The sequence below is a fragment of the Quercus lobata genome, chromosome 10, assembly GCF_001633185.2.
Source record: "Quercus lobata isolate SW786 chromosome 10, ValleyOak3.0 Primary Assembly, whole genome shotgun sequence".
Taxonomy (NCBI): domain Eukaryota; kingdom Viridiplantae; phylum Streptophyta; class Magnoliopsida; order Fagales; family Fagaceae; genus Quercus; species Quercus lobata.
In genome coordinates this window covers 57,600,526-57,623,575 of record NC_044913.1, presented here as the reverse complement: position 1 = coordinate 57,623,575, position 23,050 = coordinate 57,600,526, and the positions used below count along the sequence as shown (strand labels likewise).

The window sequence follows — 23,050 nt, the reverse complement described above, 5'->3', positions numbered from 1 at the left end:
CTGAGGTGGCCAATCCTAGAATTGATATTTTACTTTTGAAAGTGTCTAAAGACTTATGGCTATGGGTAATATGCTTAAAAGTAAACTTGTTTTGATGTTTAAGATATTCATAATAAGAATTTTAAATAAATATACATTGAAAAATTATTCTAACATTAGGAAAAACAAAAAACATTGCCTTTTCGGGCATGACAATGAGCACCTTGCCCCCTCAATCAACGGTTTTGGGCTTTTTATATATTTTGGTTTAGGGTTTAGGGTTTAGGATTCAAGGGTGATCAGTAAGAAATGACTAATGACATGACCTCTTTTGAATAGGGGTTAGACTTCTCAGGGCATATGTTATCTAGTCTAGGTTAAAATTTTCTAAGTTAGTGCACAAGTTGACCAGATCAGGTAGAGTATGTCATCCCTAGACAAATTTTGTAATATTATGAAAAAATATGTCTAATGAAAATTCAAGCAGATAACATTTTTTTTTTTTTTTTGATAAGAAGCATGAAATATTCATTCAACTTGAAAAGAGTTACAACAGAGAAAGCATACAAACACTGGGAGAAAATCACAAACAATTACACACCACTCTCCTCAATGAACCCGAGAGCCCAGCAATAATTCTGAGTTTGCATATTAACATTTTTGGGTCTCTTTTCTTGGGCTCTAGTGGTGGGCTCATTAAAAGGAGAGATATTACTTGTGGTTTTCGGGCTGGGAAGTCCTTGGGCCAAAGAAGAAAACATTTGAAAGCCCAAAACCGATTTTTGGCCTTAGAGGACCATTAGGAAACACGTGAGTGCTCAACAGAGGAGGGTGTTGGGCTCAAGGAGCAAACCACTACCAGCATAGTTGAACAGCTGCCTTTCTCCGTACCTAGGCTCACCGAACTAACAGCCACCGAAATCTAAAAACCGGTATCTTCCTCTCTTCTTTCTTCCTCCGACCCGCCTCGACAAGCAGCACAATGTTTCTCAAAAACCCCCTTCCTCCAATCGGACAAATCTTGAGACCCAGACTGAAGAAACCCACCAAAACCCAAAACACCACAAATAAAGCAAAAGGAAGGAAGCCACTCCATTTGAAGACTAGATCTAAAATAAAACTGGAAGATCTTTATTCCTCTATCTACATACCTTAGATCCAAACCCATCTTCCAGGCAGATCTTGGAGTGGACTTGAAAGCTCGCACGCGCTCCTCTAGGATGTCCGATCTCATGGGTGAAGTGGAGCTTTCATCATCCTCAAACGTGGTGAGATGAAAATGCAGAAGTCCTCCAGTGGTAGCTTGATCCATGTTGCTTAAGGGACCTTGAAGGCTACAGAGACTTAGAAAATACCCGAATAGGGAGAGGGAGAGAGGGCTTGTACCAAGGCAAGAGAAACAAAAACTCCTATTGAGGGAGAGAGAAAGTAGATGCCAACACAGCAGATAACATATTAGTCAATACAAAAACAATCTCTTTATTTGAAGTAAAGGTAAACTCTCTACCAATTACCTCTATTAAAGTCCACAAAAAAGGGGAAATTTATTCATTAGATATGACCTTTACATTTTGAGAACTTATTCGGATTATATTATTGTTCAAACTTAGAGAGAACTCTAAGATCAAGATTAGCATGTTTAACGTTTTAGGGATTGTATGTTTGCTTGTATTTTGAATTCATGTTTTCGGTATCAATTTTTTTCAATCATGTTTGTTTTTGCTTTATTTGTTCAATAATGCTACAGGCACAAACCATTTTACAATATATTTATAAAATATTGATGTGGCCAACCTCTTATTATTTTTCATCTACACTCATCATTAATATCACTTTTTTATTTACCAATAATCACTCACCACATTAGAAGTTTGTAAAAAAATTTGTAAAATAGTTTGTATATGTAGCATTATTCTTGTTTGTTTTCCAAAAAAAAAACAAAAAAAAAAAAAAAGGAGAGAAAGAAAAAACAAATTAAGGCTGGGATGAAAGCAATGTGACTGAAAAATAATGATACTTAAGAAAATTAGGAATATAAAGTAAACAATGACACTTGACTTTTTTTCTTTTTTTTTTTTGAGAGAGTGTTTCAACCTATAAAGTCCGCTCTTGATGTTTTCTTTATCATTAGACTAAGACATTAATCGGTTTTTGGTATAGGCGGAGAATGAACCTTAGATCTCTTATTCAACCATTAGAGATTTTTACCAGTTAAGTTAACCGGAACCCACTAGGACATAAAAAACTTAAGAGTCCACATTTCGGAAGTTGCTTAAATAATAATATGAAAACTTGTAACTTAGCGGGATTGAGATATTTTGGGACATCCAAAACTTAGAGTCTAAAGTTGGGAAGCCAGTTAAATAATAGTATGTATATATATATATATATATATAAAGATTATTAAAATTGATAAATATTTTCCTTTGATAATCATATATATATTATATCATATAAATAATACAACATCATAGTTATCTCAACAATTAAGTTAATAGTTGTTTATATTGAAAGGAAAATTGTTGAGAACTTCACTTCTGATTGATACTTGATGATGCTCTCTTAAAGAGAGTATGTTACCGTCTTGAATAAAGATGTTAACTTTTATATTATTGCTTGTTTGGACATTTCTGGTGATAGTTGATTATAGATAAGTCCAAAATATCAAATCTTTTTTGTCAATATTATCCCTTGATTGTTTAAGTTTCATATATAGTACATATTGCTGCCCTCGCGCCCGCCGGGGGGGGGGGGGGTGGGGGGCGATTGCTTAATTGATCCTATGTCTACAACAAATAGCACCTAATTCTTATGTACTTATAGTTGTAATTTAAAGATTGGAGTAATTTTAACACTAGAAAGTTTATTTATTTATTTAATGTTCTCTGCATATATAAGCCCCCTCCCCCGGTTGTTGATGACACACTAAATTGTTTTTACTTTTTAGTATGAAAAATTATTAGGTACTTTTGGAGTACCATAAATGTGGAGTATGCATTTATGGTACTCCGGGAGTACACAAAATTTCCCTTTTAATACACTTATGGGTCTATTAAAATACTGCTTATTAAAAAAAGAAAAGAAAATATTATGTCCAAACACATATACCAAACCCATTTATAGTTTTTTTAAAGGCAAATTTGGAGTTGTGGATCAGAGGGTGAAAAGGATTTTTCTCATCTAGAGGTAATGTGCAAAACAGCAATGCAATAGAATTGTATATAGTTAGTTAGGCAACGTTTGAAACAATAAAGGAAAGTAGCATCTCGAGTTTTAGAAACTCGAGATCCATATTAGAAAAAGGCCACATAAATCTCGAGTCTTTAAGACTCGAGTTTTATGCGAAACAAATTTCACCTATAGTGGCGTTTTTAAGCCTTTTAGTGACGTTTTAAAGCCCTATAGCGGCGTTTTCCTAGAAAATTTTTTTTTCTTAAGTACAGATTTATGGAGTCCTATAGTGGCGTTTTTAAGCCCTATAGTGACGTTTTATAGACCTATAGCGGCGTTTTTATTCAATTTATGGAAATCAAGTCTTTAAAACTCGATTTTCAGCTTCATTTTTTTCCCACTTTAACCTAATCCACTTACAAATTGAGACTTAAAAACTCGATTTTTATCTTGGAACTCGAGTTTTAGACACTCGAGATGCTAGTTTTCAACATTGTTTTGAAACGTGACAATTAACTAAATTTTTTAATATTTATTGTTATTTAGAAAAAAAATTCTTCTCATCTAATTTTGGTTTAATGGAAAATTTTGCAAATGGGTTTAAGATCTTTACAAAACTCAATTGCTCATCTGCCTATAGTTCTCAAAACTGAACCGGACCGGGAGGTCGGACTGTGAAAATCGGGAACCGAGATGAAAATCGGTTTTTTAAGCATAAAGAACCGGGCATATGTGGCAATTCCGTGAACCCTAAAACCGGGGTTGGACCGCATGAACCGGTGGCAAGAACCGTGCGGTCCAACCCCTTAGCAATTTTTTTTGTTTTGTTTTTTTTTTTTTTTTTTAATAAAAAACAACTTAACACAATTTTATTCTACTTAATTAAATTATCCATCTCTTATAAGGAATAAAAAAAATTATAATTAAAATCCTTCAAAGATATTCAACTTTACTTCAAAAATTAATCATAAATTTTAATGTTTTTATGGTTATTATTTTATTTTATTAGCGTTCTTATTTAATTATGAAATATATGCTTGAAAATCATTAAATTTCCCTCACATATATAGATATATTAGTTAATTTTGCTAGTTTTATAAATTTAATATCTATATTTAAACTTTAATTAATTATTAAATTAATTATGACGTCATCATGGTTTGACCTCGGTTCGACCTCAAAAATCTTGAACCTTTCCCTTTTACGGTTCAATGAACGGTCCGGGTCTGAAAACCTTGCATCTGCCCAAGCGCAAGTTCTGCCTTTACAGTAGAAACAAAAAGTTGGCAACATCAATGTCAAATGCATTTTCAAAGTGTTGCCTTACCTATTCAGCCCATCATAGGTTTACACGAGCTCCAGCTTCACAAGAGTTCCAAAATATTAGTCTAAAAGTCTCACATAAATTTACCGCAGGCATGCATGAATGACACAAAGTTAGGCAAAGTTTATAGAAAAAAGACTAAAGTTAGGCAAAATTACATTATATGCCGACATCATCTCTTTTATTTTCCCTCAATCTCAAATAGTAAGGTTTAAGTCTAATACAAATTTTATTATATTTATATGGACTGTAAATGCATGAGTCAATTTTTAAGCACATAACAAAAATGTAATCAAGATATTGCGCATTGTCAAGCTCTTCTCAAGAAAAAAAAAAAAAAAAACTTTGCCTATCTATAAATAACACTACATGACATATCAATGCATTCCACACAATTTTGCTTTCTCACCCCTCAAGCTTCCTAGTCGAACTGAAAATTAAGAACCGTGGCTATCCAAACACAGGCTAAGATTCCAGTTTTTGATTCTCCAACTTGGACTTGAAGTCTGGTACAAGCCCTTCATGTTCATCGTTCTCAGCTTGCAAAGATGTTTGCAATGCACTTGAAAAGTATGGTTGTTTTGTGGTGGAACTTGGCAAAAACAATCTTTCAGAGCTTCACAACACAATGTTTACCTCAATAGGAGAGTTGTTTGAGTTCCCCACAGAAACCAAACTGAAAGTCACTTATGACAGGCCTTTCCATGGCTATTCCTCTTTTCCTCCTTTCGAGCGCATGATGATTGATAACGCAACCTCCAAAGATGTAACTCAAAAGTTGACCAATATCTTCTTGCCAAATGGGAACGATAATTACTGGTGATAATCTAATCTTATCTTCTTCATTGATTTTTTTTAATTGTTTTTTTGAAAATATTCTAAGGTTGACAGAATAATGAATAAAACTTAGATACAATTTTTAAATTCTGTAACTTTGATTCTTTGATTAGTACTTAAGTTTATACATTTTGTCTTCTCTAATAGCTTATACTTTTTGTTTTCTATGTACTATATATGTTAACACTTTGTTGTGTTTTTCTCTTTATTAGTGAGAGTGCTAATTCCTATGTGAAGCTAACGGCGGAATTAGATAAAATGTTGACTTGAATGGTATTTGAAAACTATTGTGTGAAGAAGGACTACGACTCTCGCATGGAATCAACTACGTACTCATAGTTTGGTCCTTTTGAAGTACACTGAACCTGAGAAGACTGGAACCAATCAAGGCATTCCAAGCCACACGGACAAGCACTTTACTACCATAATTCACCAAAATCGTGTGAAGGGTTCGAAGATAAAAACAAAGGATGGTGAATGAATTGGTTTTGATTACACCCCTTCATCCTTTTTTTTCTTGGCATCTGATGCACTCCAGGCAGTGGTGGAGCTAGAAATTTATCTTTGGGGGAGTCATATATAATTTTTTTTTGGTATGAAATATAAAATAGTAATATACAATACTTCATAACTCAATTTTTTCACATTTATTTATTAAGATAATTGTTAAAATACCTATATGTTCATTTTAAAGATAATGAATATTTAATTATTGTAATTTGTTGATATATATATTTATAGATTGTATTTTATTTAAATGAAAATTATGTTTATTTTTAGACTTTCTTAAATATGTATGTATATTATCAGGTATGGGGTTCTAAAAAAAAGGTCTGCTCTGCTCATACTTTTAGTGCATACTCAATTGCAAAGGGCAGACCAGGTCTGCTTTGCGCTGCTCTATCTTCTAAAAAAAGGGTTTGATCTGCTCATACTTTTAGTGCGTACCCAATTGCAAAGGGCAGACCAGGTCTGCTCTATCTTCTAAAAAAAAAAAATGTCCGCTCTGCTCATTTAGTGTGTACCCAATTGCAAAGACCAGGTTTGCTCTGCTCTGCTCTATCTTCTCAAAAAGAAAAAAGTGTCTGATCTGCTTTGCTTAGGTTAATAAAAGTTCATTTTATAGATATCATATGCCAAGGCTTTGCATCTTCAAGGGATTTTTTTCCCTGTTGGATCTAAATGCAAAAAATGTATTATTGCATAGTTATATTTCTTTTCCACTTGCTGTAGTTTGCATATATTGCACATTTTTATATGAAATTGTTGTTGCTTTCTAGGCAAAGATTTTTGTATGGCTTTGATTCAAGAAGTGGTACAAATTCAAAATATTGTTATCTTCCTCCAGCAGTTTGCATACAGTTATATTTTAATTTAATTTCTTTCATTTTCATATAAATGTATGTTTGAATAAAATAAATATATTTAATTTTTATTTACTAACCTCGTGCATAGTACGAGTTAGCAATTGGTTCTTTAATAATGCCGAACTCCAAAATTATCATTAGAAAAAGCATTAAATAATATTCTTCTAAAAAAAAGCATTAAATATGGTTGACTAAAATTCAGAAATCTAGCTGCACATTTATATAAGCATTAATTCTTTAACGGACAAAATTTGGCTATAAGTTTGGTTGTAGCCTAAGGCTACACCTTCCTTTTAAAAAATTTAGCATTGTTACAAATTTTGGAAATTTAACCGTTGGATTACATGTTTTTTACTCTCTTAACACATATATCAAATTTTGTGTCAACCGGATGTTATTTACTATATAATCCATAAATTTATTTTTTATGTAGAATTTCATACTACATAAACTTGCAATTTAAACAATTGATTGATGACATAATTATCGATATTTGATTGTTTGAAAATTTTGCCAGCATGAATCGAATGGTGGATTTGTCAAAATTCAAATTTAATAAAAAAAATATTGAATGAAATTGTAGCCCTAGGCTACAACAAACGTTGTCCTTCATTAAATAATGCCAAACTCCAAAATTATCATCAGAAAAAGCACTAAATAATAATCTTCGGATTTCACTTGAAAAGGGAAAAACTAATGCACATGGCATATTTTACACGTTCTTAATTTTAGTGCATTAGGGCAGTGTATTTGCACACACTAATGTGCAATAACACTGCCTAATAATTTTGTTTGAATAATTTTACGAATGTGGTTTATTTTAACATATTTTTTAATGGGTTATTTTGATTCAAGTCTAGTCAATTAGTTTTATTAAAAAAAAAAAAAAAAGTCTAGTCAATTAGTCAATATTCTGTATCATTACAATTTTTTAATCAGTTGATAACAATATTATATACAAGGACTTTACAAATTCTGGTTACATCCAAATTACAAAAAAAAGAAAAAAGAAAAAAAAACTCCGATCATTTTATATTTTCTATTTACATGACAATCAAACAGTAGAATATGCGATTAATGAGAGTTTAAATCATAAGAGCATTCCCATTAAGGATGCTAAAAATGCTAAAAGCTAAATTTTACCACCAACACACAAAAATACCTACTACATCAAATTCAAATGCCAAAAATTTTTACACACAGCTACAGTGAGCTGTTATCAATAATAGCTCACTGTAACATATATGTTAAACTAAATATTTTTTTTTTATTCCCAACGGTCACTTTTTCTTTTTCTTTTTTATTTTTCTCTTCTTTCTTCTCTCTCCTCTCTCACTTTCCTCTTCTCTCTTTCCCATAACTTTTGTTTCTCTCTCTTTCACAATTTGAGCTCCTCCCCTTCAAGGTTCATCGGTTGAGAACTTCAAAGCCCAAACACCACTGGACACGAAATCCACTTCGCCTTCGGAGTGTTGCCGCTGATATGGAGGTAGAGCTTGACGGCGGGGTTATTTGATTTTGTGGGTTTGGTTTCATGGGTCTGGGTAGTGTGGTTCAATTTCATGGGTCTGGGTTCTGTGTTTTGATTTTAGCAGGGTAATTTAATTTTGTGACTTGGTAGGTTCATGGGTCTCTGATCGGCGTGGGCAGTAGTGTTAAGGGGAGATCGGCGTGGGTCATGGGCTAAGAGTTCGGCGTGGGTCATCGAGTCGATTGGCATGGGTCTTTGATTGGCGTAGTGGTCGTTGGAATTGTGGTGGCTGGTGGCTGGCCACCTCACTTGACTCTGACCAAGCCGATTCACTCGCTGCCTCACTCGCAAGTATGGTTTAGGCCATAAGCGATGGCATTGTTGTGCTTTTGCTCTCTCTTGGTGGTTGTTTTTCTTTTTCCTTTTCCGATTGTTGGTGGTGATAAGGTTGTGGGTTTGGGTTTGTGATTTTGGTGGGTTGTTTTTCTTTTTCTTTTTCTTTTTTCGATTATTGGTGGTGATGAGGTTGTGATTTTGGAGGGTTGTTTTTCTTTTTCTTTTTCTGGTTGTCGGTGGTGAATGGTGATGAGCTTGTGGGTGGTGGAGACAGTGACAGTTGTTGTAGCTATGGTGGCATTGGCAGGTGGTTTGATTTTTCTTTTTGTTTTTGATGGTGGTGGCTAGCAGCAGCTAGCTGTGGGTGTGGGTTTGCAAAGAAAGTGGTGGGTTTTCAAAGAAAGGGAGAGACACAGATAAGAAGAGAGAGAAAGAAGAGAGAAAGAAACATACAGAGAATAAAAAAATAAAAAAATTAAATGAAGTGGAAAAAAAAATAGAATCTTTGATGTATGATGTATTATAAAGTGAGGTGTTAAAAGCTAAAAAATAGTGTTTTGAGATGGTAAATGCTAAAAATTTTGACTCCCTTGATGGGAATGCTCTAAGAATGTAAACTCTGTCATTTTTAAGTTTTTGAACTTAACAATGTCTTTATCCAAGTACAAGTTGTGAGTCATTGTTGGTGTTTAGGCTTTGGAGTGTAAAATTCTACAACAAATTGAGTCCATATAATGATGTAAAGAGAAAAAACCATGCATGTGGATGGACCAAATTTATTATCTATTAGATATATATATATATATATATATTATTCCAATATAATATGCTAAATCCTATAATTTATAGATTTCTAGTACAAGTAGGAGACTTGGCTTACACAATATATTAGCCAAGCCTAATCCTACTTTTTGTGCAAGCCAAGTCTAATACTTGTACTAAAAGTCTATTAGCCATAGGGTTTAGCCTAATATATATAATATATACCCATGTTGGGCTTATTGTAACACATGATTTGTACTACACTTTTATATAATAAAGATGTAGCCCTTTTAAGGTTTCATGTTCACTATTTTTTTGTATTCTCTGTTTTATACTTCTACTTCTTTTTTTCTATTTTTTTGGGTCAAATTTAATTTGACATCTATATTTTATCATTTTTAACGTGGTATAAGTTAATCTTCAACATTATCCATCCATTGTATCATTATTAGCATCATTTTGAAACCTTTTAAGTATCATCATACAAATTAAAATTAAAAAAAAAAAAAAGACATGAAAAAAAATGGTTAAAAAATCAATAATGTTATATTAACCCAATGTAATAGGCCCAAGCCTAATCATACATTGTGCTGAAAACAAGTCTCCTACTTGTACTAGAAATCTATTAGTTTAGGGTTTAGTCTATTATATATACCCATGTTATAGTTCATTGTAACACTTGATTTGTATTACACTCTCATATATTAAAGTTGTAACCCTTAATGTGGCGTTTGGTACGGGAGAATCCACATTACTCCTGGCATCCAGATTCCTAGGAATATGATTCCTTGCAATCTAGATGCCTAGGAATGTAGTTATTCCTATGTTTGGTTTCACTGGAAATCTCTTAATATTCCTAGGAATGTGAGATGATAATGTTTGGTTTATTCCTAGGAATCTTAAATGAATTATTTATTTTTCTCATTCTATCCTTAGATTTGAATGTAAACTACCAAACCCTTAAAAAAAAAAAAAAAAAAAATCCTCCTTTAAATAAATAATGAAAAAAAAATATTAATAATTTGTTGAGCAACACACATACAATAGTAAAAGTGAATACCTGGCAATAATGGAGGGCCCCCTTCAAACCATTTTTTTTTTCCAACAAGTGAAACCTAAATAGAACTTTGTTAAAGAATATATCATCAAAGTTGTCTATCCTGTTTATGTTATTTTGGCAGGAAAAGATAAAGATAAGGGAAAAGATATTGATGATTTGTTTTATATTTTATCTTAATTGTCTAAATGATAAGGAAAAAGGGTTAAAATTGTCAATTTATAAAAAAAATACAATTTCCTTTAAGTTTGGGAATCTGGATACCCACATATTTTAAAGGGAATTCACATTCCTACTGAGAGGGGTTTAAGGAGGGAATCTAGATTCCCCTAGCATTTGATTCTCTAGCATAATTTGCAACTAAACACGGGAATCTTTAAACATTACTGGGAATCCTAAAACATTACTCCGTACCAAACGCCACAATAAGGGTTTCCTCCTTAGACGTAGGCCGTTAGGCTGAAATATGTAAACTTCATGTTCTTGTGATTTATATTTTATGCTTCTCTCATCCCTATATATTCTAACATATTCAACACGGTTATTGATGAAGCCAAAAATGGACCTCATCAGTATGTTCCCTGTCAATGCCGATGGACGACCTCCGAGACCTGTGGTCAAGACAAGAAAAAGCAAAGGAATATTTAGCTGGCGTAATGCCAGCTGAGAATACTCCGATGCTAAAGTCAGATTATGAGTTCTCAGAATAAACTTCTCACTGTTCTTTCTCTCTCTCTGGTAATTTTTATTTTTATTTTTATGTCTCTTTACCTGAGTTCCCTTTACCTTTTTATAGTTTGTTTTGAGCTGGTGTAGTTATGTCTATTAATACTGCTTCCGGACATTTTTCTCCTGAGAGTAACGCAGCATTGATTAACACTGATGATTTCCTTAATGGTATAACGGATAGCCGTTGGACAATCATTATGCTAGTAATTGTTACGGTGCAATTATTGGTTCATAGCTGTACTGTGGACATTTATCTGTACTTTAATGAGTAGTGGTCTGCTTCGTCCATGAAGGTGACGCATGTTGACAGAATCTTGTTCCCAGCTCTTGTCACGAACATGGCTAAGGTCGTCTTTCATCTAGACGACCTTTACGTCGATATTCGTCAGTTATATCAATGCTAATATTTAACATGTGATAATTAAATTCACGTAATCATCAAGTTCTTGATTTCAAAAGACATTTATTTATGAGCAACATCCCGTACATAATTTTATTCATACATATATTCTTATTGAAAGCCCTTTAAAAGTTCTAATGAAAAATATCAACAGACACTTGTGATAGAAAAATATGAACAGACACTTCTGTGAGCAAGATTAGAATTAAAAAGAAAAGACATGCAAAAAACTTGTAAGGAAACCAATTATGTCATGATTAAAATCATCAAGTTCTTGATATCGCAAATATTTATTTATGAGTAATATTGAGTACATAAATTTTTATGTTATCATTACTCTTATTGAAATCCCTTTAAAGGAAAATAACCATATGCCAAATTATAAATAAAGCAATAAATAGACACTTCTTCTACACGCTTTTGAAATTTGAAGAAACCAAAGTCACCATATAAGTGACCACACACTACATTGAAAAAACAACCGAGAGATGCGTCTTTTTGGACTGAGAGTTTAAACACCACAAAAGACTTCGAGAGAAAGTTCTTTTCCATAAGCGACTAGTCTGTTTTGTTCTTGAGCATAATCACGAAGATTTATTGGCTTGTAGTGTAAGGGATGCTCTTCATCGACTAATTCTTCTGGCACACATATCGTTTTATTGTTGTGCGAAAACAACCCAAGTGAATATCTTGTCTCAAGATTTTCAGCCAACAAAACTCGATGCATGCAAGCTTTTATCCTATCATTGCTCCATACCTTGGTCAAGCAAAACACGCATCCATCAATTCCATTGAATACGATCTTGTAAAGCATATCATAAAATATTGGTACAATATTGGAAAGCTAAATTAACCGGAGTTGATATAGATTGCGAAAATACTTAAATTGATCACACCATTAAGACAAAACAATAAATTAACAATCTACTTCCAAATTTACGTAGTTTTGTAACAAAGTAGAATGATGGAGTAATTATTTTCTCTAATTTCCAAAAAAGTTCTATGTTCGGAGCTAACGAATCGAGTAACTGAACATTCACCTTGATCTTACCTCTCTATTTTGGTTAAGAGGAGTGAGAAAAAGTAAAGTTTTCCGTGAAGAAAATCTAGACCTTGAAATTTGGGTAGCTTATAATAAGTAATTTGGAAAACTATGATTAATCTTTATTTATTGTCCGCTTATGAATTCACAAGGCTATTTTCCAACAAGATACGATAAATACCAACTTCTGACAATTTATCTAATAAAACTAATCATAATCCTTCATAGTTTAAATTATAGACTTATTTTAATATATCACAAAAAATTCGTAATTAAAAGATCTAACATATTTGAATTTATTTTATTTGTTTATAAATATTATAAATTTTGAACCTATAGCAACCTTGCACTTTATTATCGGTTTGGAATGTCAATTTATTTTTGTTATGGTGAATATTTTATCTCAAGCCCTTATTGGATAATAATGGATTTTAACAATTAAACTAACTAAAACTAATAATATATTGAATTAAACGTGAAAAACTACAAATATTACTCATCCAATTCAATACTAAATATTCAACACTACTTTCTCAAAAAAAAATATATATATATATTCAACACTACATTCTATACATTATGCTTCCTTATTTTTTATTGATTTTCCATCAATAGAATTAAATTTTTTTTGTGTGACTCTCTTATTCTTAAATATTCCTACATAGGATAGTGAAAAGAAATTAATAAATAAAGAGAGGAATATCTATAGCAATTTTGCAAGAGCAAGCAATTTAAACCATAATTTGCGTATAGTAATTGCCCACCTGGAGTCCATCACCTGCCAAGAATATAAAGGATGAAGGGGAGGGATCAAAATCAATCCATTCATCATCCTTTGTTTTTATCTCCAAACCCTTTACACGATTTTGGTGAAGTATGGTGGTAAAGTGCTTGTCCGTGTGGTTGTCAAGGCCATTTTTGCTCCCAGTTTTCTGAGGTTCATTATATTTTATAATGCCGAAACTGTGAGTAGTTGATTCCATGTGAGAGTTATAGTAATCCCCCACGCCATAATTTTCAAATACCATTTTTGTCACCATTTTATCTAATTCCGCCATCAGCTTCACATATGAATCAGCACTTTCGCTAACCAAGAGAAAACACATCAAAAAGTGTTACTGTTACGTTGTACATAGTCTTAAAAATTTTAAGTAAATAAATAAATAAAAGCAGAAGAAAAAAAAAACATAAGCTATTAGAGAATACAGTGATTTTATTATTTTCTTATAGTTAAAAATAGAATAAGAAGATAAGATTTCGATTAGATTATCACCGGACATGATGATTCCCATTGGGCCAGAAGATATTGGTAAACTCTTCAGTTACATCTGTGGAGGTTGCATTATCAATCACCAGGCGTTCGTACTTAGGAGAAGAGAAATAGCCATGGAAAGGCCTTTCAGAAGTGAATTTCATTTTGGTTTCTGTGGGGAACTCAAACAACTTTGCAAATGAGCTAGAGATTGCGTTGTGAAGCTCTGAAGGAATTTTATTGCTAATCTCCGCTACAAAACAACCGTATTCTTCAAGTGCACGGCAAACATCTTTGCGAGCTGAGAACCATGTTTTTGTACCAGGTTTCAGGTCCAAGTCGTAGAGATCAACAACTGGAATCTTGGCTTGTGTTTTGGTAGCCATGATTTTGACTTGTGTTTTGAGGGTTGCGAAGGCAAAACTGTGCAATGCATTGGTATGCAATGCAATGCAATGCTATGCTGTGTTATTTATAGATGTCAGTGGTCAAAGATTGAGAATTGGTAAAAATGATCACAGCTGTGATTAACTAATTAACAGAACCGGCGTTGATTGGCATACAAGACCTGGGTAATCTAGTCAACAAATATACACTATTTTCGCATGGATAGGAAAAACTAGTAACCAAACAACATTTTCCATGTCTAATCTTATCACTTATCAAGCACTTCGCTTAACCGCTTGACTCATCCTGGAACAACGGCGACCTGTCAGCAAAGACTCATACTGCTTGCTTGCGAAAACTCCGTAGTCCTCTGTCACTTCTCGAAACCATATCAAATTAAATAATTTAACGGGTTTCAAACTCTTCCTTTCTTATATAATTAGCCTCTGAGAACGCGCGAGGCTCTTCTATTTTTTGAGTAAAGATTAATTTAGAGCATTTATTATAATTTGAGATTTCTAGGAGTGTGATGAAAAATTATTTCATCACACATAATACTCACCATATTTATTTATGACAGTGATCAAGTTGAATTTAATCCTAAAATGTAATGTTTTAATCCTAAAATTTAGTAATGTAGTACACATCCATAATAAAAAGTTAAAAAAGAAAAAGTACAAAAATTTTGAATTAAACTATTTTTTTTTTAAATCCCACATTCTATCTAGAAAACACTACCCGACCACCATTTTTTTTTTTTCAAATTCAAAGTTTAAAAATAATACACATTTGTGGATAACTACATGTACTGTTTTAATCCTAAAAGTTATCCACTTACTACACATCCATAACAAAAGTTAAAAAAGTTTAAATTTCAAATATATTTCTTTTACAGTAAATGATTCAATTTCAATCCTAAAATGTAGTGTTTTAATCCTAAAAGTTAGCCACTTATTGCACATCCATAACAAAATTTAAAAATAGTCTAAATTTCAAAGATATCAACTATCCTTAAAACTGAGAAAAGGTACGTAACATTTTTTATAGAATAGTAAATTAACAATTACTATAAAAAAATATAAATTGAATTTTACATAGAATTATACAAATGATAAATATAATTTATGTTACAAAAGAAATTTTTTACAACAATTTGTTAGATAACAATCACTTCATGTGAGGTTTAAATTATTGAAGAGCAAGATTTAGGTACAGTACTTAGATACTATTCCTTAGGTAACCTCACAGCAAGCCTTCAAAATAGAACCCCAAAAATCCTTCCTTTTTACATCTTCACTAACACAAAACAAAAAATCCCTCCTCTCCTTTACCAACCCGGAAATCCTAGGCACCATACAATTAAGCGGATATAGATAAGCACTATGCTTATCTGACCCAATTCCAACACTAACACACTCAAAAGACTTCCTAATGTTAGGGATAATCATAAGTTAACCTCTTATTCAAAAGGGTAACAACTAAAAAGAAAAGATAAAGTGATCCACATCTAATATGAACTTTGCAGGCCATAGAGTTTGTATGGCCGTGAGCAGAAAAAGCAGAATAGCAGCAAGGAGATTTTAAATAAAATAAAATTAAAAAAAAATTCCAAATTCACAAAATAATATTATTTTACCATCAAGTAGGCACAACATTCAACATCAAACAACATTGTAAATAAGGCCAATTCATACAATAAGTAGTAACTTACCTTAGTAGCCCTGGTAATTCCCTACTTGATGTATCATTAAGTGTGTTCTGCGTGGCTGCATCAAAAAATGCAGTAACAATTAGGACAACTATCAAACAATTTCGAACAATAGAATCATAGTTACACAGCCAACACCTCACCAATGGACAGAATGTGTGTAGGGGCCTTTTTTGTGGTTAAAGTGGGGCTAGGCTGCCTCCTACGGTAATGGGCCCGAATGTTTCTAAATAAGAGAGTTGGGACCGGTCCAACTGTAACTCAACTTGGGCCGGTTTGTGCACAAACTATGCCTCGTCTGCCAGAAGTAGGCTTACGGCAAGCAGAATTATTTCAGATGAGTTACGGCAGACAGATATAATAATAATAGCAAAACAGAGTACTCTGACTATTTAAATAAAATGGCCAAGTAATCCCTACTTATAAAACATGATTACAGTCGTGATAATTTCATTTACAGAGAAAGTAAAGGAGAAAGAAAATAATATGAACTAATCAAGAATGGGCATAAATCAAGTTTTAAGTTTGGTCCGCCGAAGCAAAACCAAAGAGGGGAGAACGCCTCTTCTCAATGCAAATAATCTCCCAGGAAAAGATCCTGTCGTGGGGATTAATGGCTTTGAGGGAGTCGAACCTGAATGGTTATTGCCCAAAAGGAATCCTTGTTATGTTTTGGAAGAGAGCAGGATTTGAAGGGGGAGAGAGGGAAATTGACCTACTAGTGCATGCCCATTGTGTTATCTCTCTTTTTTCCTCAATTTCCTCTCTTCTTTCCTCTGTTTTCTCTCTTCTTTCCTCTGTTTTCTCTCTTATCTTTTTTCCTTTTCTTTCTCTTGTTTTCTTTTACTCTGCTTTTTTTTTAGTCCGTAAATATCCTCTGTTTTTCGATCCTTTTTTCAGGGCACGGCAAGGGTCCTTTTATAGTGCTTGCAGTGGCCAATGTTTTACCACTTTGCCCCTTAACCGCCTTTGTCTAGTCTGGGCATACTTGCCGACCACCAAGTCTGTGTGATACTCACCCTTGCCAGACAAAGGCAAGTTTGTTTCATTCGTCAGTCCACCGTAGCACTCTTACCTGCCATGGTATAAATGCTTTCTCTCTCTTTCCCTCAAGGCATGCACCTAACGGTTCGCCCCTCAACCTTGCCTCTTTTGGGTGGTCTGTCATCCCAGCAGTATGTACCTCCCAAAAGGGCTTGGGCAGGAGCCGCAAAATAAGTCTTTTCCCCTCTCCCCACCACCAAACCATACCCCTTTTACCTCTTACCTTTGGCCCATGACCCCACCACGTCCCATATTGGCTGGGTACAGGTTGGTGGTGTCTGGGCCTTGCGTGTGCTTTCCTTTCAAATATGTCCAAAAATCTGTCTGCTGCTCATGCGTCTGCCGTGATCTGAAGGCTCGTCGTCCGTGTTTTTTGACCTCTTATGTGGGCTTTTCTTTGTTTTCCCACTTCATTCAAGAGCTGGACTTTGTCTGATGATGGGCCTTACATTTCTTTGGCCCACTTTTGGTTTTCTTTATTTCTTGCAACGTTGTACTGTTATTACTGCCGTAATAACTTAATCCTGTTGGGCTTCTTTTGGGCCAGTCGTTTATTCCTTCTCTCAGTGGTTTGTCATGGCCACTGTTTTGCTTTTACTTATGAGCTCCTATGTCCCTTTGGGCTTTCCTTTGGGCATCCACAACCCGTTTACTTTCTTTGGGCTTCCTCGGCCCATTTGCTAATTCCATACTCCCATGGGTTTTTTACTAATTTCATTGGGCTTCCCTAGCCCAATGACCTTATTCTCATCTTTGGGGTTCATGGACCTGCCATAAACCCCTTACTCTCTTAGTTTGCATTGCCTTGGGCCTGCGGCAGCCCTTTCTCGTTTTTCTACCTCATACATTGCCCATGGGATGCCATTTCTTTCTTTCCAGGCTTCTTTGAGCCTACTTGCCTCTTCAAGACCCATTTGTTTATTTGTTGGGCCTGTGATCCATTATTCCTACCGCTTGGGCCTAATGGTTTTTTGCTATCTATTTTGTCAATTCCTTGTTGCCCTTATTATTGGGCTTTCTTTCTGTCTGCCTAGGCTCTCACAAATGGCCCTCAACAATGTGCAAAGGAGATATATGTGTTAATAGGATAAGAGACCCACCACTGTTGAGAAATTTGACAAAATATAACATACTCTCATCACGTTGATCTCTTGTTATGCTAAAATCCCAAAAACAGAAATGCCAATAGACAATGTCTAAAAAATATGTAGAAAAAAATTGGATCAAAACACTCACCATCATTGTAGTGGTCATTAATCTAATGAAGAGGAAATAATAAGGATGGCCAACATGAGAGAGAATGAGGAAATTTTTGTCAAAAGTGAAGATTTTTTTTTTTTTAGAAGAAAATTGAAGAATTAGGAGAGTGCACTATTCATTGAGTTTGTGTTTATGTCCGAGAGAGTGGGCTCCTTTTTTCTGGGCATTTTTGTTTGTGGGAGTTAAGATAGTAATTCACAGTTATCTTAAATTGAACATGCTGAATAATTAGTAGTTTTCTTTCTGAAAAACTAAAATTTAGGACAATAGTTGGTAGTTTTTTTTACATATTTATCCTTGCTGGTTTAAAACTTGTAAGGGAATAGGATGAGGGTACTTTGGGCATCCAAAATGAGGAATCTAAACAGGGGAAACCCCTTAAATAAATTAAACATGCTGAATAATTAGTAGTTTTCTTTTTGAAAAACTAAAATTTAGGACAATAGTTGGCAGTTTTTTTTACATATTTATCCTCGATGGTTTAAAACTTGTAAGGGAATAGGATGAGGGTACTTTGGGCACCCAAAACGAGGAATCCAAACAGGGGAAACTCTTTAAATAATAGTATAGATATAGATATTGTATAAGCAATGTAATCCTAAAAAAAAAAAAAATGGTTGAACCCAGTGGTAACTAATACCGGTATATCACGTCCCATGAACCCAGTGGAGAACTAATCCACAAGTTTTGTGTATTATTGCAGTTTTTTTTTTTTTAAATTATAAATTGTGAGATTGCAAGATTAATTATTATTATTTTCAGTGGCGGCGCCACGTTATGGTCAGGGTGTTCCCAGGAACACCCTGACTTGAAATTTTTTTTTTTTAATATATAATAATTAAAATTTTTTTATTTGTTTACCCTTAAAAATATATATATATATATAGGAACACCCTCAACAAAAAAAAAGGAACACCCTCAAAAAAAAAATAATAATAATAAGAACACCCTCAAATTATTAAAAAAAAAAAATTGTAACAGAGCAAAACAACGGACGGCCAGCCCAACATCAAGCCCACGGCAAGCCCAACAGAGCCCAACAGATTACAAAGAAGCAAACCCACGGATTAAAAAAAAAAAAAAAAAAAAAAAAAACCAAAACCCCAATACAGAGCAAATCACTAAATCAAAAACCTCAAATCAGTTAATCAGTACACCAGAAATCACTAAAGCTAAAGCAAACCTAAAAAACAAAGCAACAGAGCAAGTGAGCAACGCCTCCCCTTAGCAGTTAGATCGGTCCTGTCGCAGTCCAGACTCCAGCACATCGTCGCCCGACTCAACTCGCCCCTCATCGAAGATCAGTCCAAAGCACATCGTCGCTCATTGGAGTAACTCTGAACTGTGATCGGTCCAATCTCACTCTCTCTCTCTCTCTCTCTATCTGAAATCTGAAATGAGATGAAGCTCTGTCTTTGTCTCTCTCTCTCTTTATTCTTTAAGAGTGACTTTAAATCTTTATTTGAACTGTGAGGAGTAACTCTGAACTGTGATTGGCTGAAGCTTTTAAGTTTATTAATATTTTGCATATTTTTTGACTTTTTAAATTTGGTTTTATCTTATGATTCTTATCCGTTGGTTGGTGTGTGTTGGTGTTGGTGTTTGTGTTGGTGAGTTGGTTAGATATTGTCTTTTAGTGTAATGTTATTGTAATTTGTGATTGTGAAATTTTTTGATTGACAGTTGGCTCATGATCCTAATAATAAATAATTTAATTAATCAATACATTATAAAAGATAAACAAATTAAATTATGTTAGGCTAAATAATAATTAATAATTAATAAAATAACAATATAACAAATTATAGTTTATAAAAGACAAAAAAATTAATAAAACAACTAAATAACAATAATTAATAATTTTATTAATATTTCAAATGAACTTATAGTTTATTGTATAGCTACCTTTGTTCATTTATTTTCTTTTCATTTTTTTTTTCCTTTTGAGGTTTTTCGGTGTACAAAATGCAAATTTGTTTTGGTTTTAAGAACATTTTTTTTTTTTAAAGCACAAACTTCATACTGGCCAAATCTTAAATTTCGGTCAGCATTTACCGAAACGTCCCGAAACACTCGAAATAGATTGAAATAGCCCAAAATTTTTTCAAAGTAAAATAGGAATATCCTGGACAAAATTCCTGGAGTCGCCACTGATTATTTTGAATAAGTTTAATTATTAAGAAAAAGTGGAAACTTAAACAGCATTTTGTCCACTTTTTTAATTGGATTCTCACTAAAAGTGGCCAAATGTTGACCACTTTTAGTGAGTCTATAAGAAAGTGGACAACATTTGGCCACTTTTGGAGAGAAGCTAGCCATAAGAAAGTGGACAACGTTGTTCACTTATAAGAGAGAAAGTGGATAACGATGTTCACATTTAAGAGAAAAAATGGACAGTAATATCCACTTTTAAGAGAAACAGTGAGCTTTACTGATGAAGTACGTCTTCTGAACAAAATCATGGGATCTAATCTCAATCCCCTTTCTCATGGTAACACTATTACCATTGAAAGAGCTAATAATCTCCTTTATGCTCTTCTCACAGATGTTCCCATAGATCTTCCCTCCATTTTGTGTCAGTCTCTGTTGGGTGTGTATTACTCTCATGACTACCGTCATAATCTATATCTGCCTTTCTCTATCACTCGTATTCTTATTCATTTAGGCTTCTATCTACCTACACCTTTCATAGAACTCAAGCCTAGGTTTGTTTTTGGTTCTAGTACTCTAAAGAAAATGCAGGCACAATTAACCAAAAATAAGGGTGATAAGAGATAACGAAGTACTTTAGGAGTGGATGATTATGAAGATTCAGATGATGAACCACAACAACATCCAGCAAATGTTCCTCCACCTGCTACTTCTACACCACCAATGCCACGGGGTGCCTCTCTTGAAGCTATCATGGCACAATTGCAATTGCTTAATCAACATGTGAATGTGATCATGGACACACAGTTGGAACATGGACAGGTTATATCCTCAATGGCTGATAATATTGATGATTTGAGGAGGGTAGTGAGACCTTAAACAACGATAAATATGTCAATAGCAACATCAAATGAAATTCATTGCGTCTCCCCAATGAAATAAACATCAACACCATCATTTTCTTCTTCTCAAACCAAACTTTCTCCAACATTAGAAATTGTTTATCAATCTCCATAAACCAAGCAAGAGTCATATACCTCTCTTGTATCAAGCTACTTTGTACTGGTACGAATAAAAATTCTGAAAGATGGAGGCTTTTCAGCTACCGAAGCAGTAAAAAAGTCTCTACTCACCATTGTTTTCTTTGCAACAATAGTAATACAAGAAGATGTTATTTGACCTCTTTTTCTTTGAAGGCAAATCAAGCTAAGTGAAATATTGTGATCATAATGTTCAATTTATTTCTTCTGGACCTTTAGTTTCACTATCCAAATCAATACATTAGTTTCACTAATTGAAATCATGATCTCATTAGCTTCTACACTTGATTCAGAAACCTCTCCAGTTATTGTTTTCTTCTTGTCCAAATCTATTATATTATCCCAATTTGCAATTACTTTCCAATTATTTAAATGGAATATTCCTACCTGCAATGGCTCTGTGTTTACTATTGGCAATCTGGCATGCATGCTTTACACGAGTTCTATAAATATTGATTTTTAAAATAAAAAATCAAAAGACTCAATTTACATATTTAGGGTGCGTTTGTTTTGGCTTCAAACCACTTCCGGAAATGCTTTTCCGTAAAAGTGGGTATTTGGTTGTTACTGAAAATGTTTTCAGTGTTGATCGTAAAACAAGAGCAATGGGGCGGAAAATATTTTATGTCGTTATTTTCACTTCAAACCATTTCCGGAGACACGCAAAGAAAGAAAAGGACTCACAGACGCACGGACGCGCAAACACAGAGAGAGAGAGAGCTCGAGCACGAGCACACCCACAAAACCCAGATCACGCCTCCCCTCAGCCAAGCTCCAGCCAGCCCAGCCAAGCTCCAATCACGCTGGCCCACTGCCCAGATCACGCGCCGGCCAAACACCCAAGACCCACAAACACCGGTCCACCCAGATCTCAACCCACCCCTCCCTCATCACCGATCCACCTCTCCGATCGCCAGCCATGCACTGACGAGCTCCGATCGATCTTGACAACCGAGTGCAGGCCGTGCTCCACCAGGCTCTCCAACGCACTGGCCACCACCATCGATCGCCGATCTGGCCGCCACCGACCACCAGCCCACTCCACTCCACCCCTAAACCCACTCAATCTGATCGCCGCCGCCTCCATTCACTCTAATTCTCTCTTTCCCGATCTCTCTTTCCCTCAATCTCTTGCTCTTTCTTCCCCCTCTCACTGAGTTTGTGAATAAATGATGTTTTTGTTTTGATTTTTGTTTCTTGTGTTGTTTATATATTTTGATTCTATGTAATAATATTTGTTTGGATCTTAAGAAAATGTGAGAAACATGATAAAAATGGGTTTTCTAGAGCATTTTCAGCAAAACAACCAAACACTATAAAATATTTTCAAAACATTTTTTGGAATGCAACCAAACACTTGAAAATATTTTCCTTTCCCGAAAATAACATTTCCAGAAAATATTTATTTTCAGGAAAATATTTTACATGAACCAAACACAGCCTTATTTGCATCCACATGATATAGAGTCACAAACTTCATTTATCTATTTATTTTTGCATTCTTGCAAATCGTGATATATAATCTTTTTTTTGGATCTGTCTTGATACATACTTAATTGATGGAGTATGGGAAAAAAATGGTAAGTATAAAAAAATTAATTGTATTCCTCCAATCATTAGCTTCCATTCATTCCTGTCTTTCAACTTTCAAGACGCTATTTGCATTGATTGACATCTATCTATAAATAACAGCATTAATGCATACCAATGCATTACCTAGTTTTGGCTTCGCA

General features: G+C 34.0%; 1 protein-coding gene across 1 annotated transcript; it reads right to left on the bottom strand.

The window, feature by feature from the left end:
• Positions 1–11,724: 11,724 nt before the first annotated feature.
• Positions 11,725–14,149, bottom strand: LOC115966047 (2-oxoglutarate-dependent dioxygenase AOP3-like). The gene is made up of 3 exons (XM_031085384.1): positions 13,749–14,149; positions 13,240–13,561; positions 11,725–12,190 (listed from the first exon to the last, which is right to left on the bottom strand). The coding sequence occupies exons 1-3, from the start codon at positions 14,111–14,113 to the stop codon at positions 11,945–11,947; spliced, it is 933 nt and encodes a 310-aa protein (XP_030941244.1). The 5' UTR covers positions 14,114–14,149; the 3' UTR covers positions 11,725–11,944.
• Positions 14,150–23,050: the final 8,901 nt, after the last annotated feature.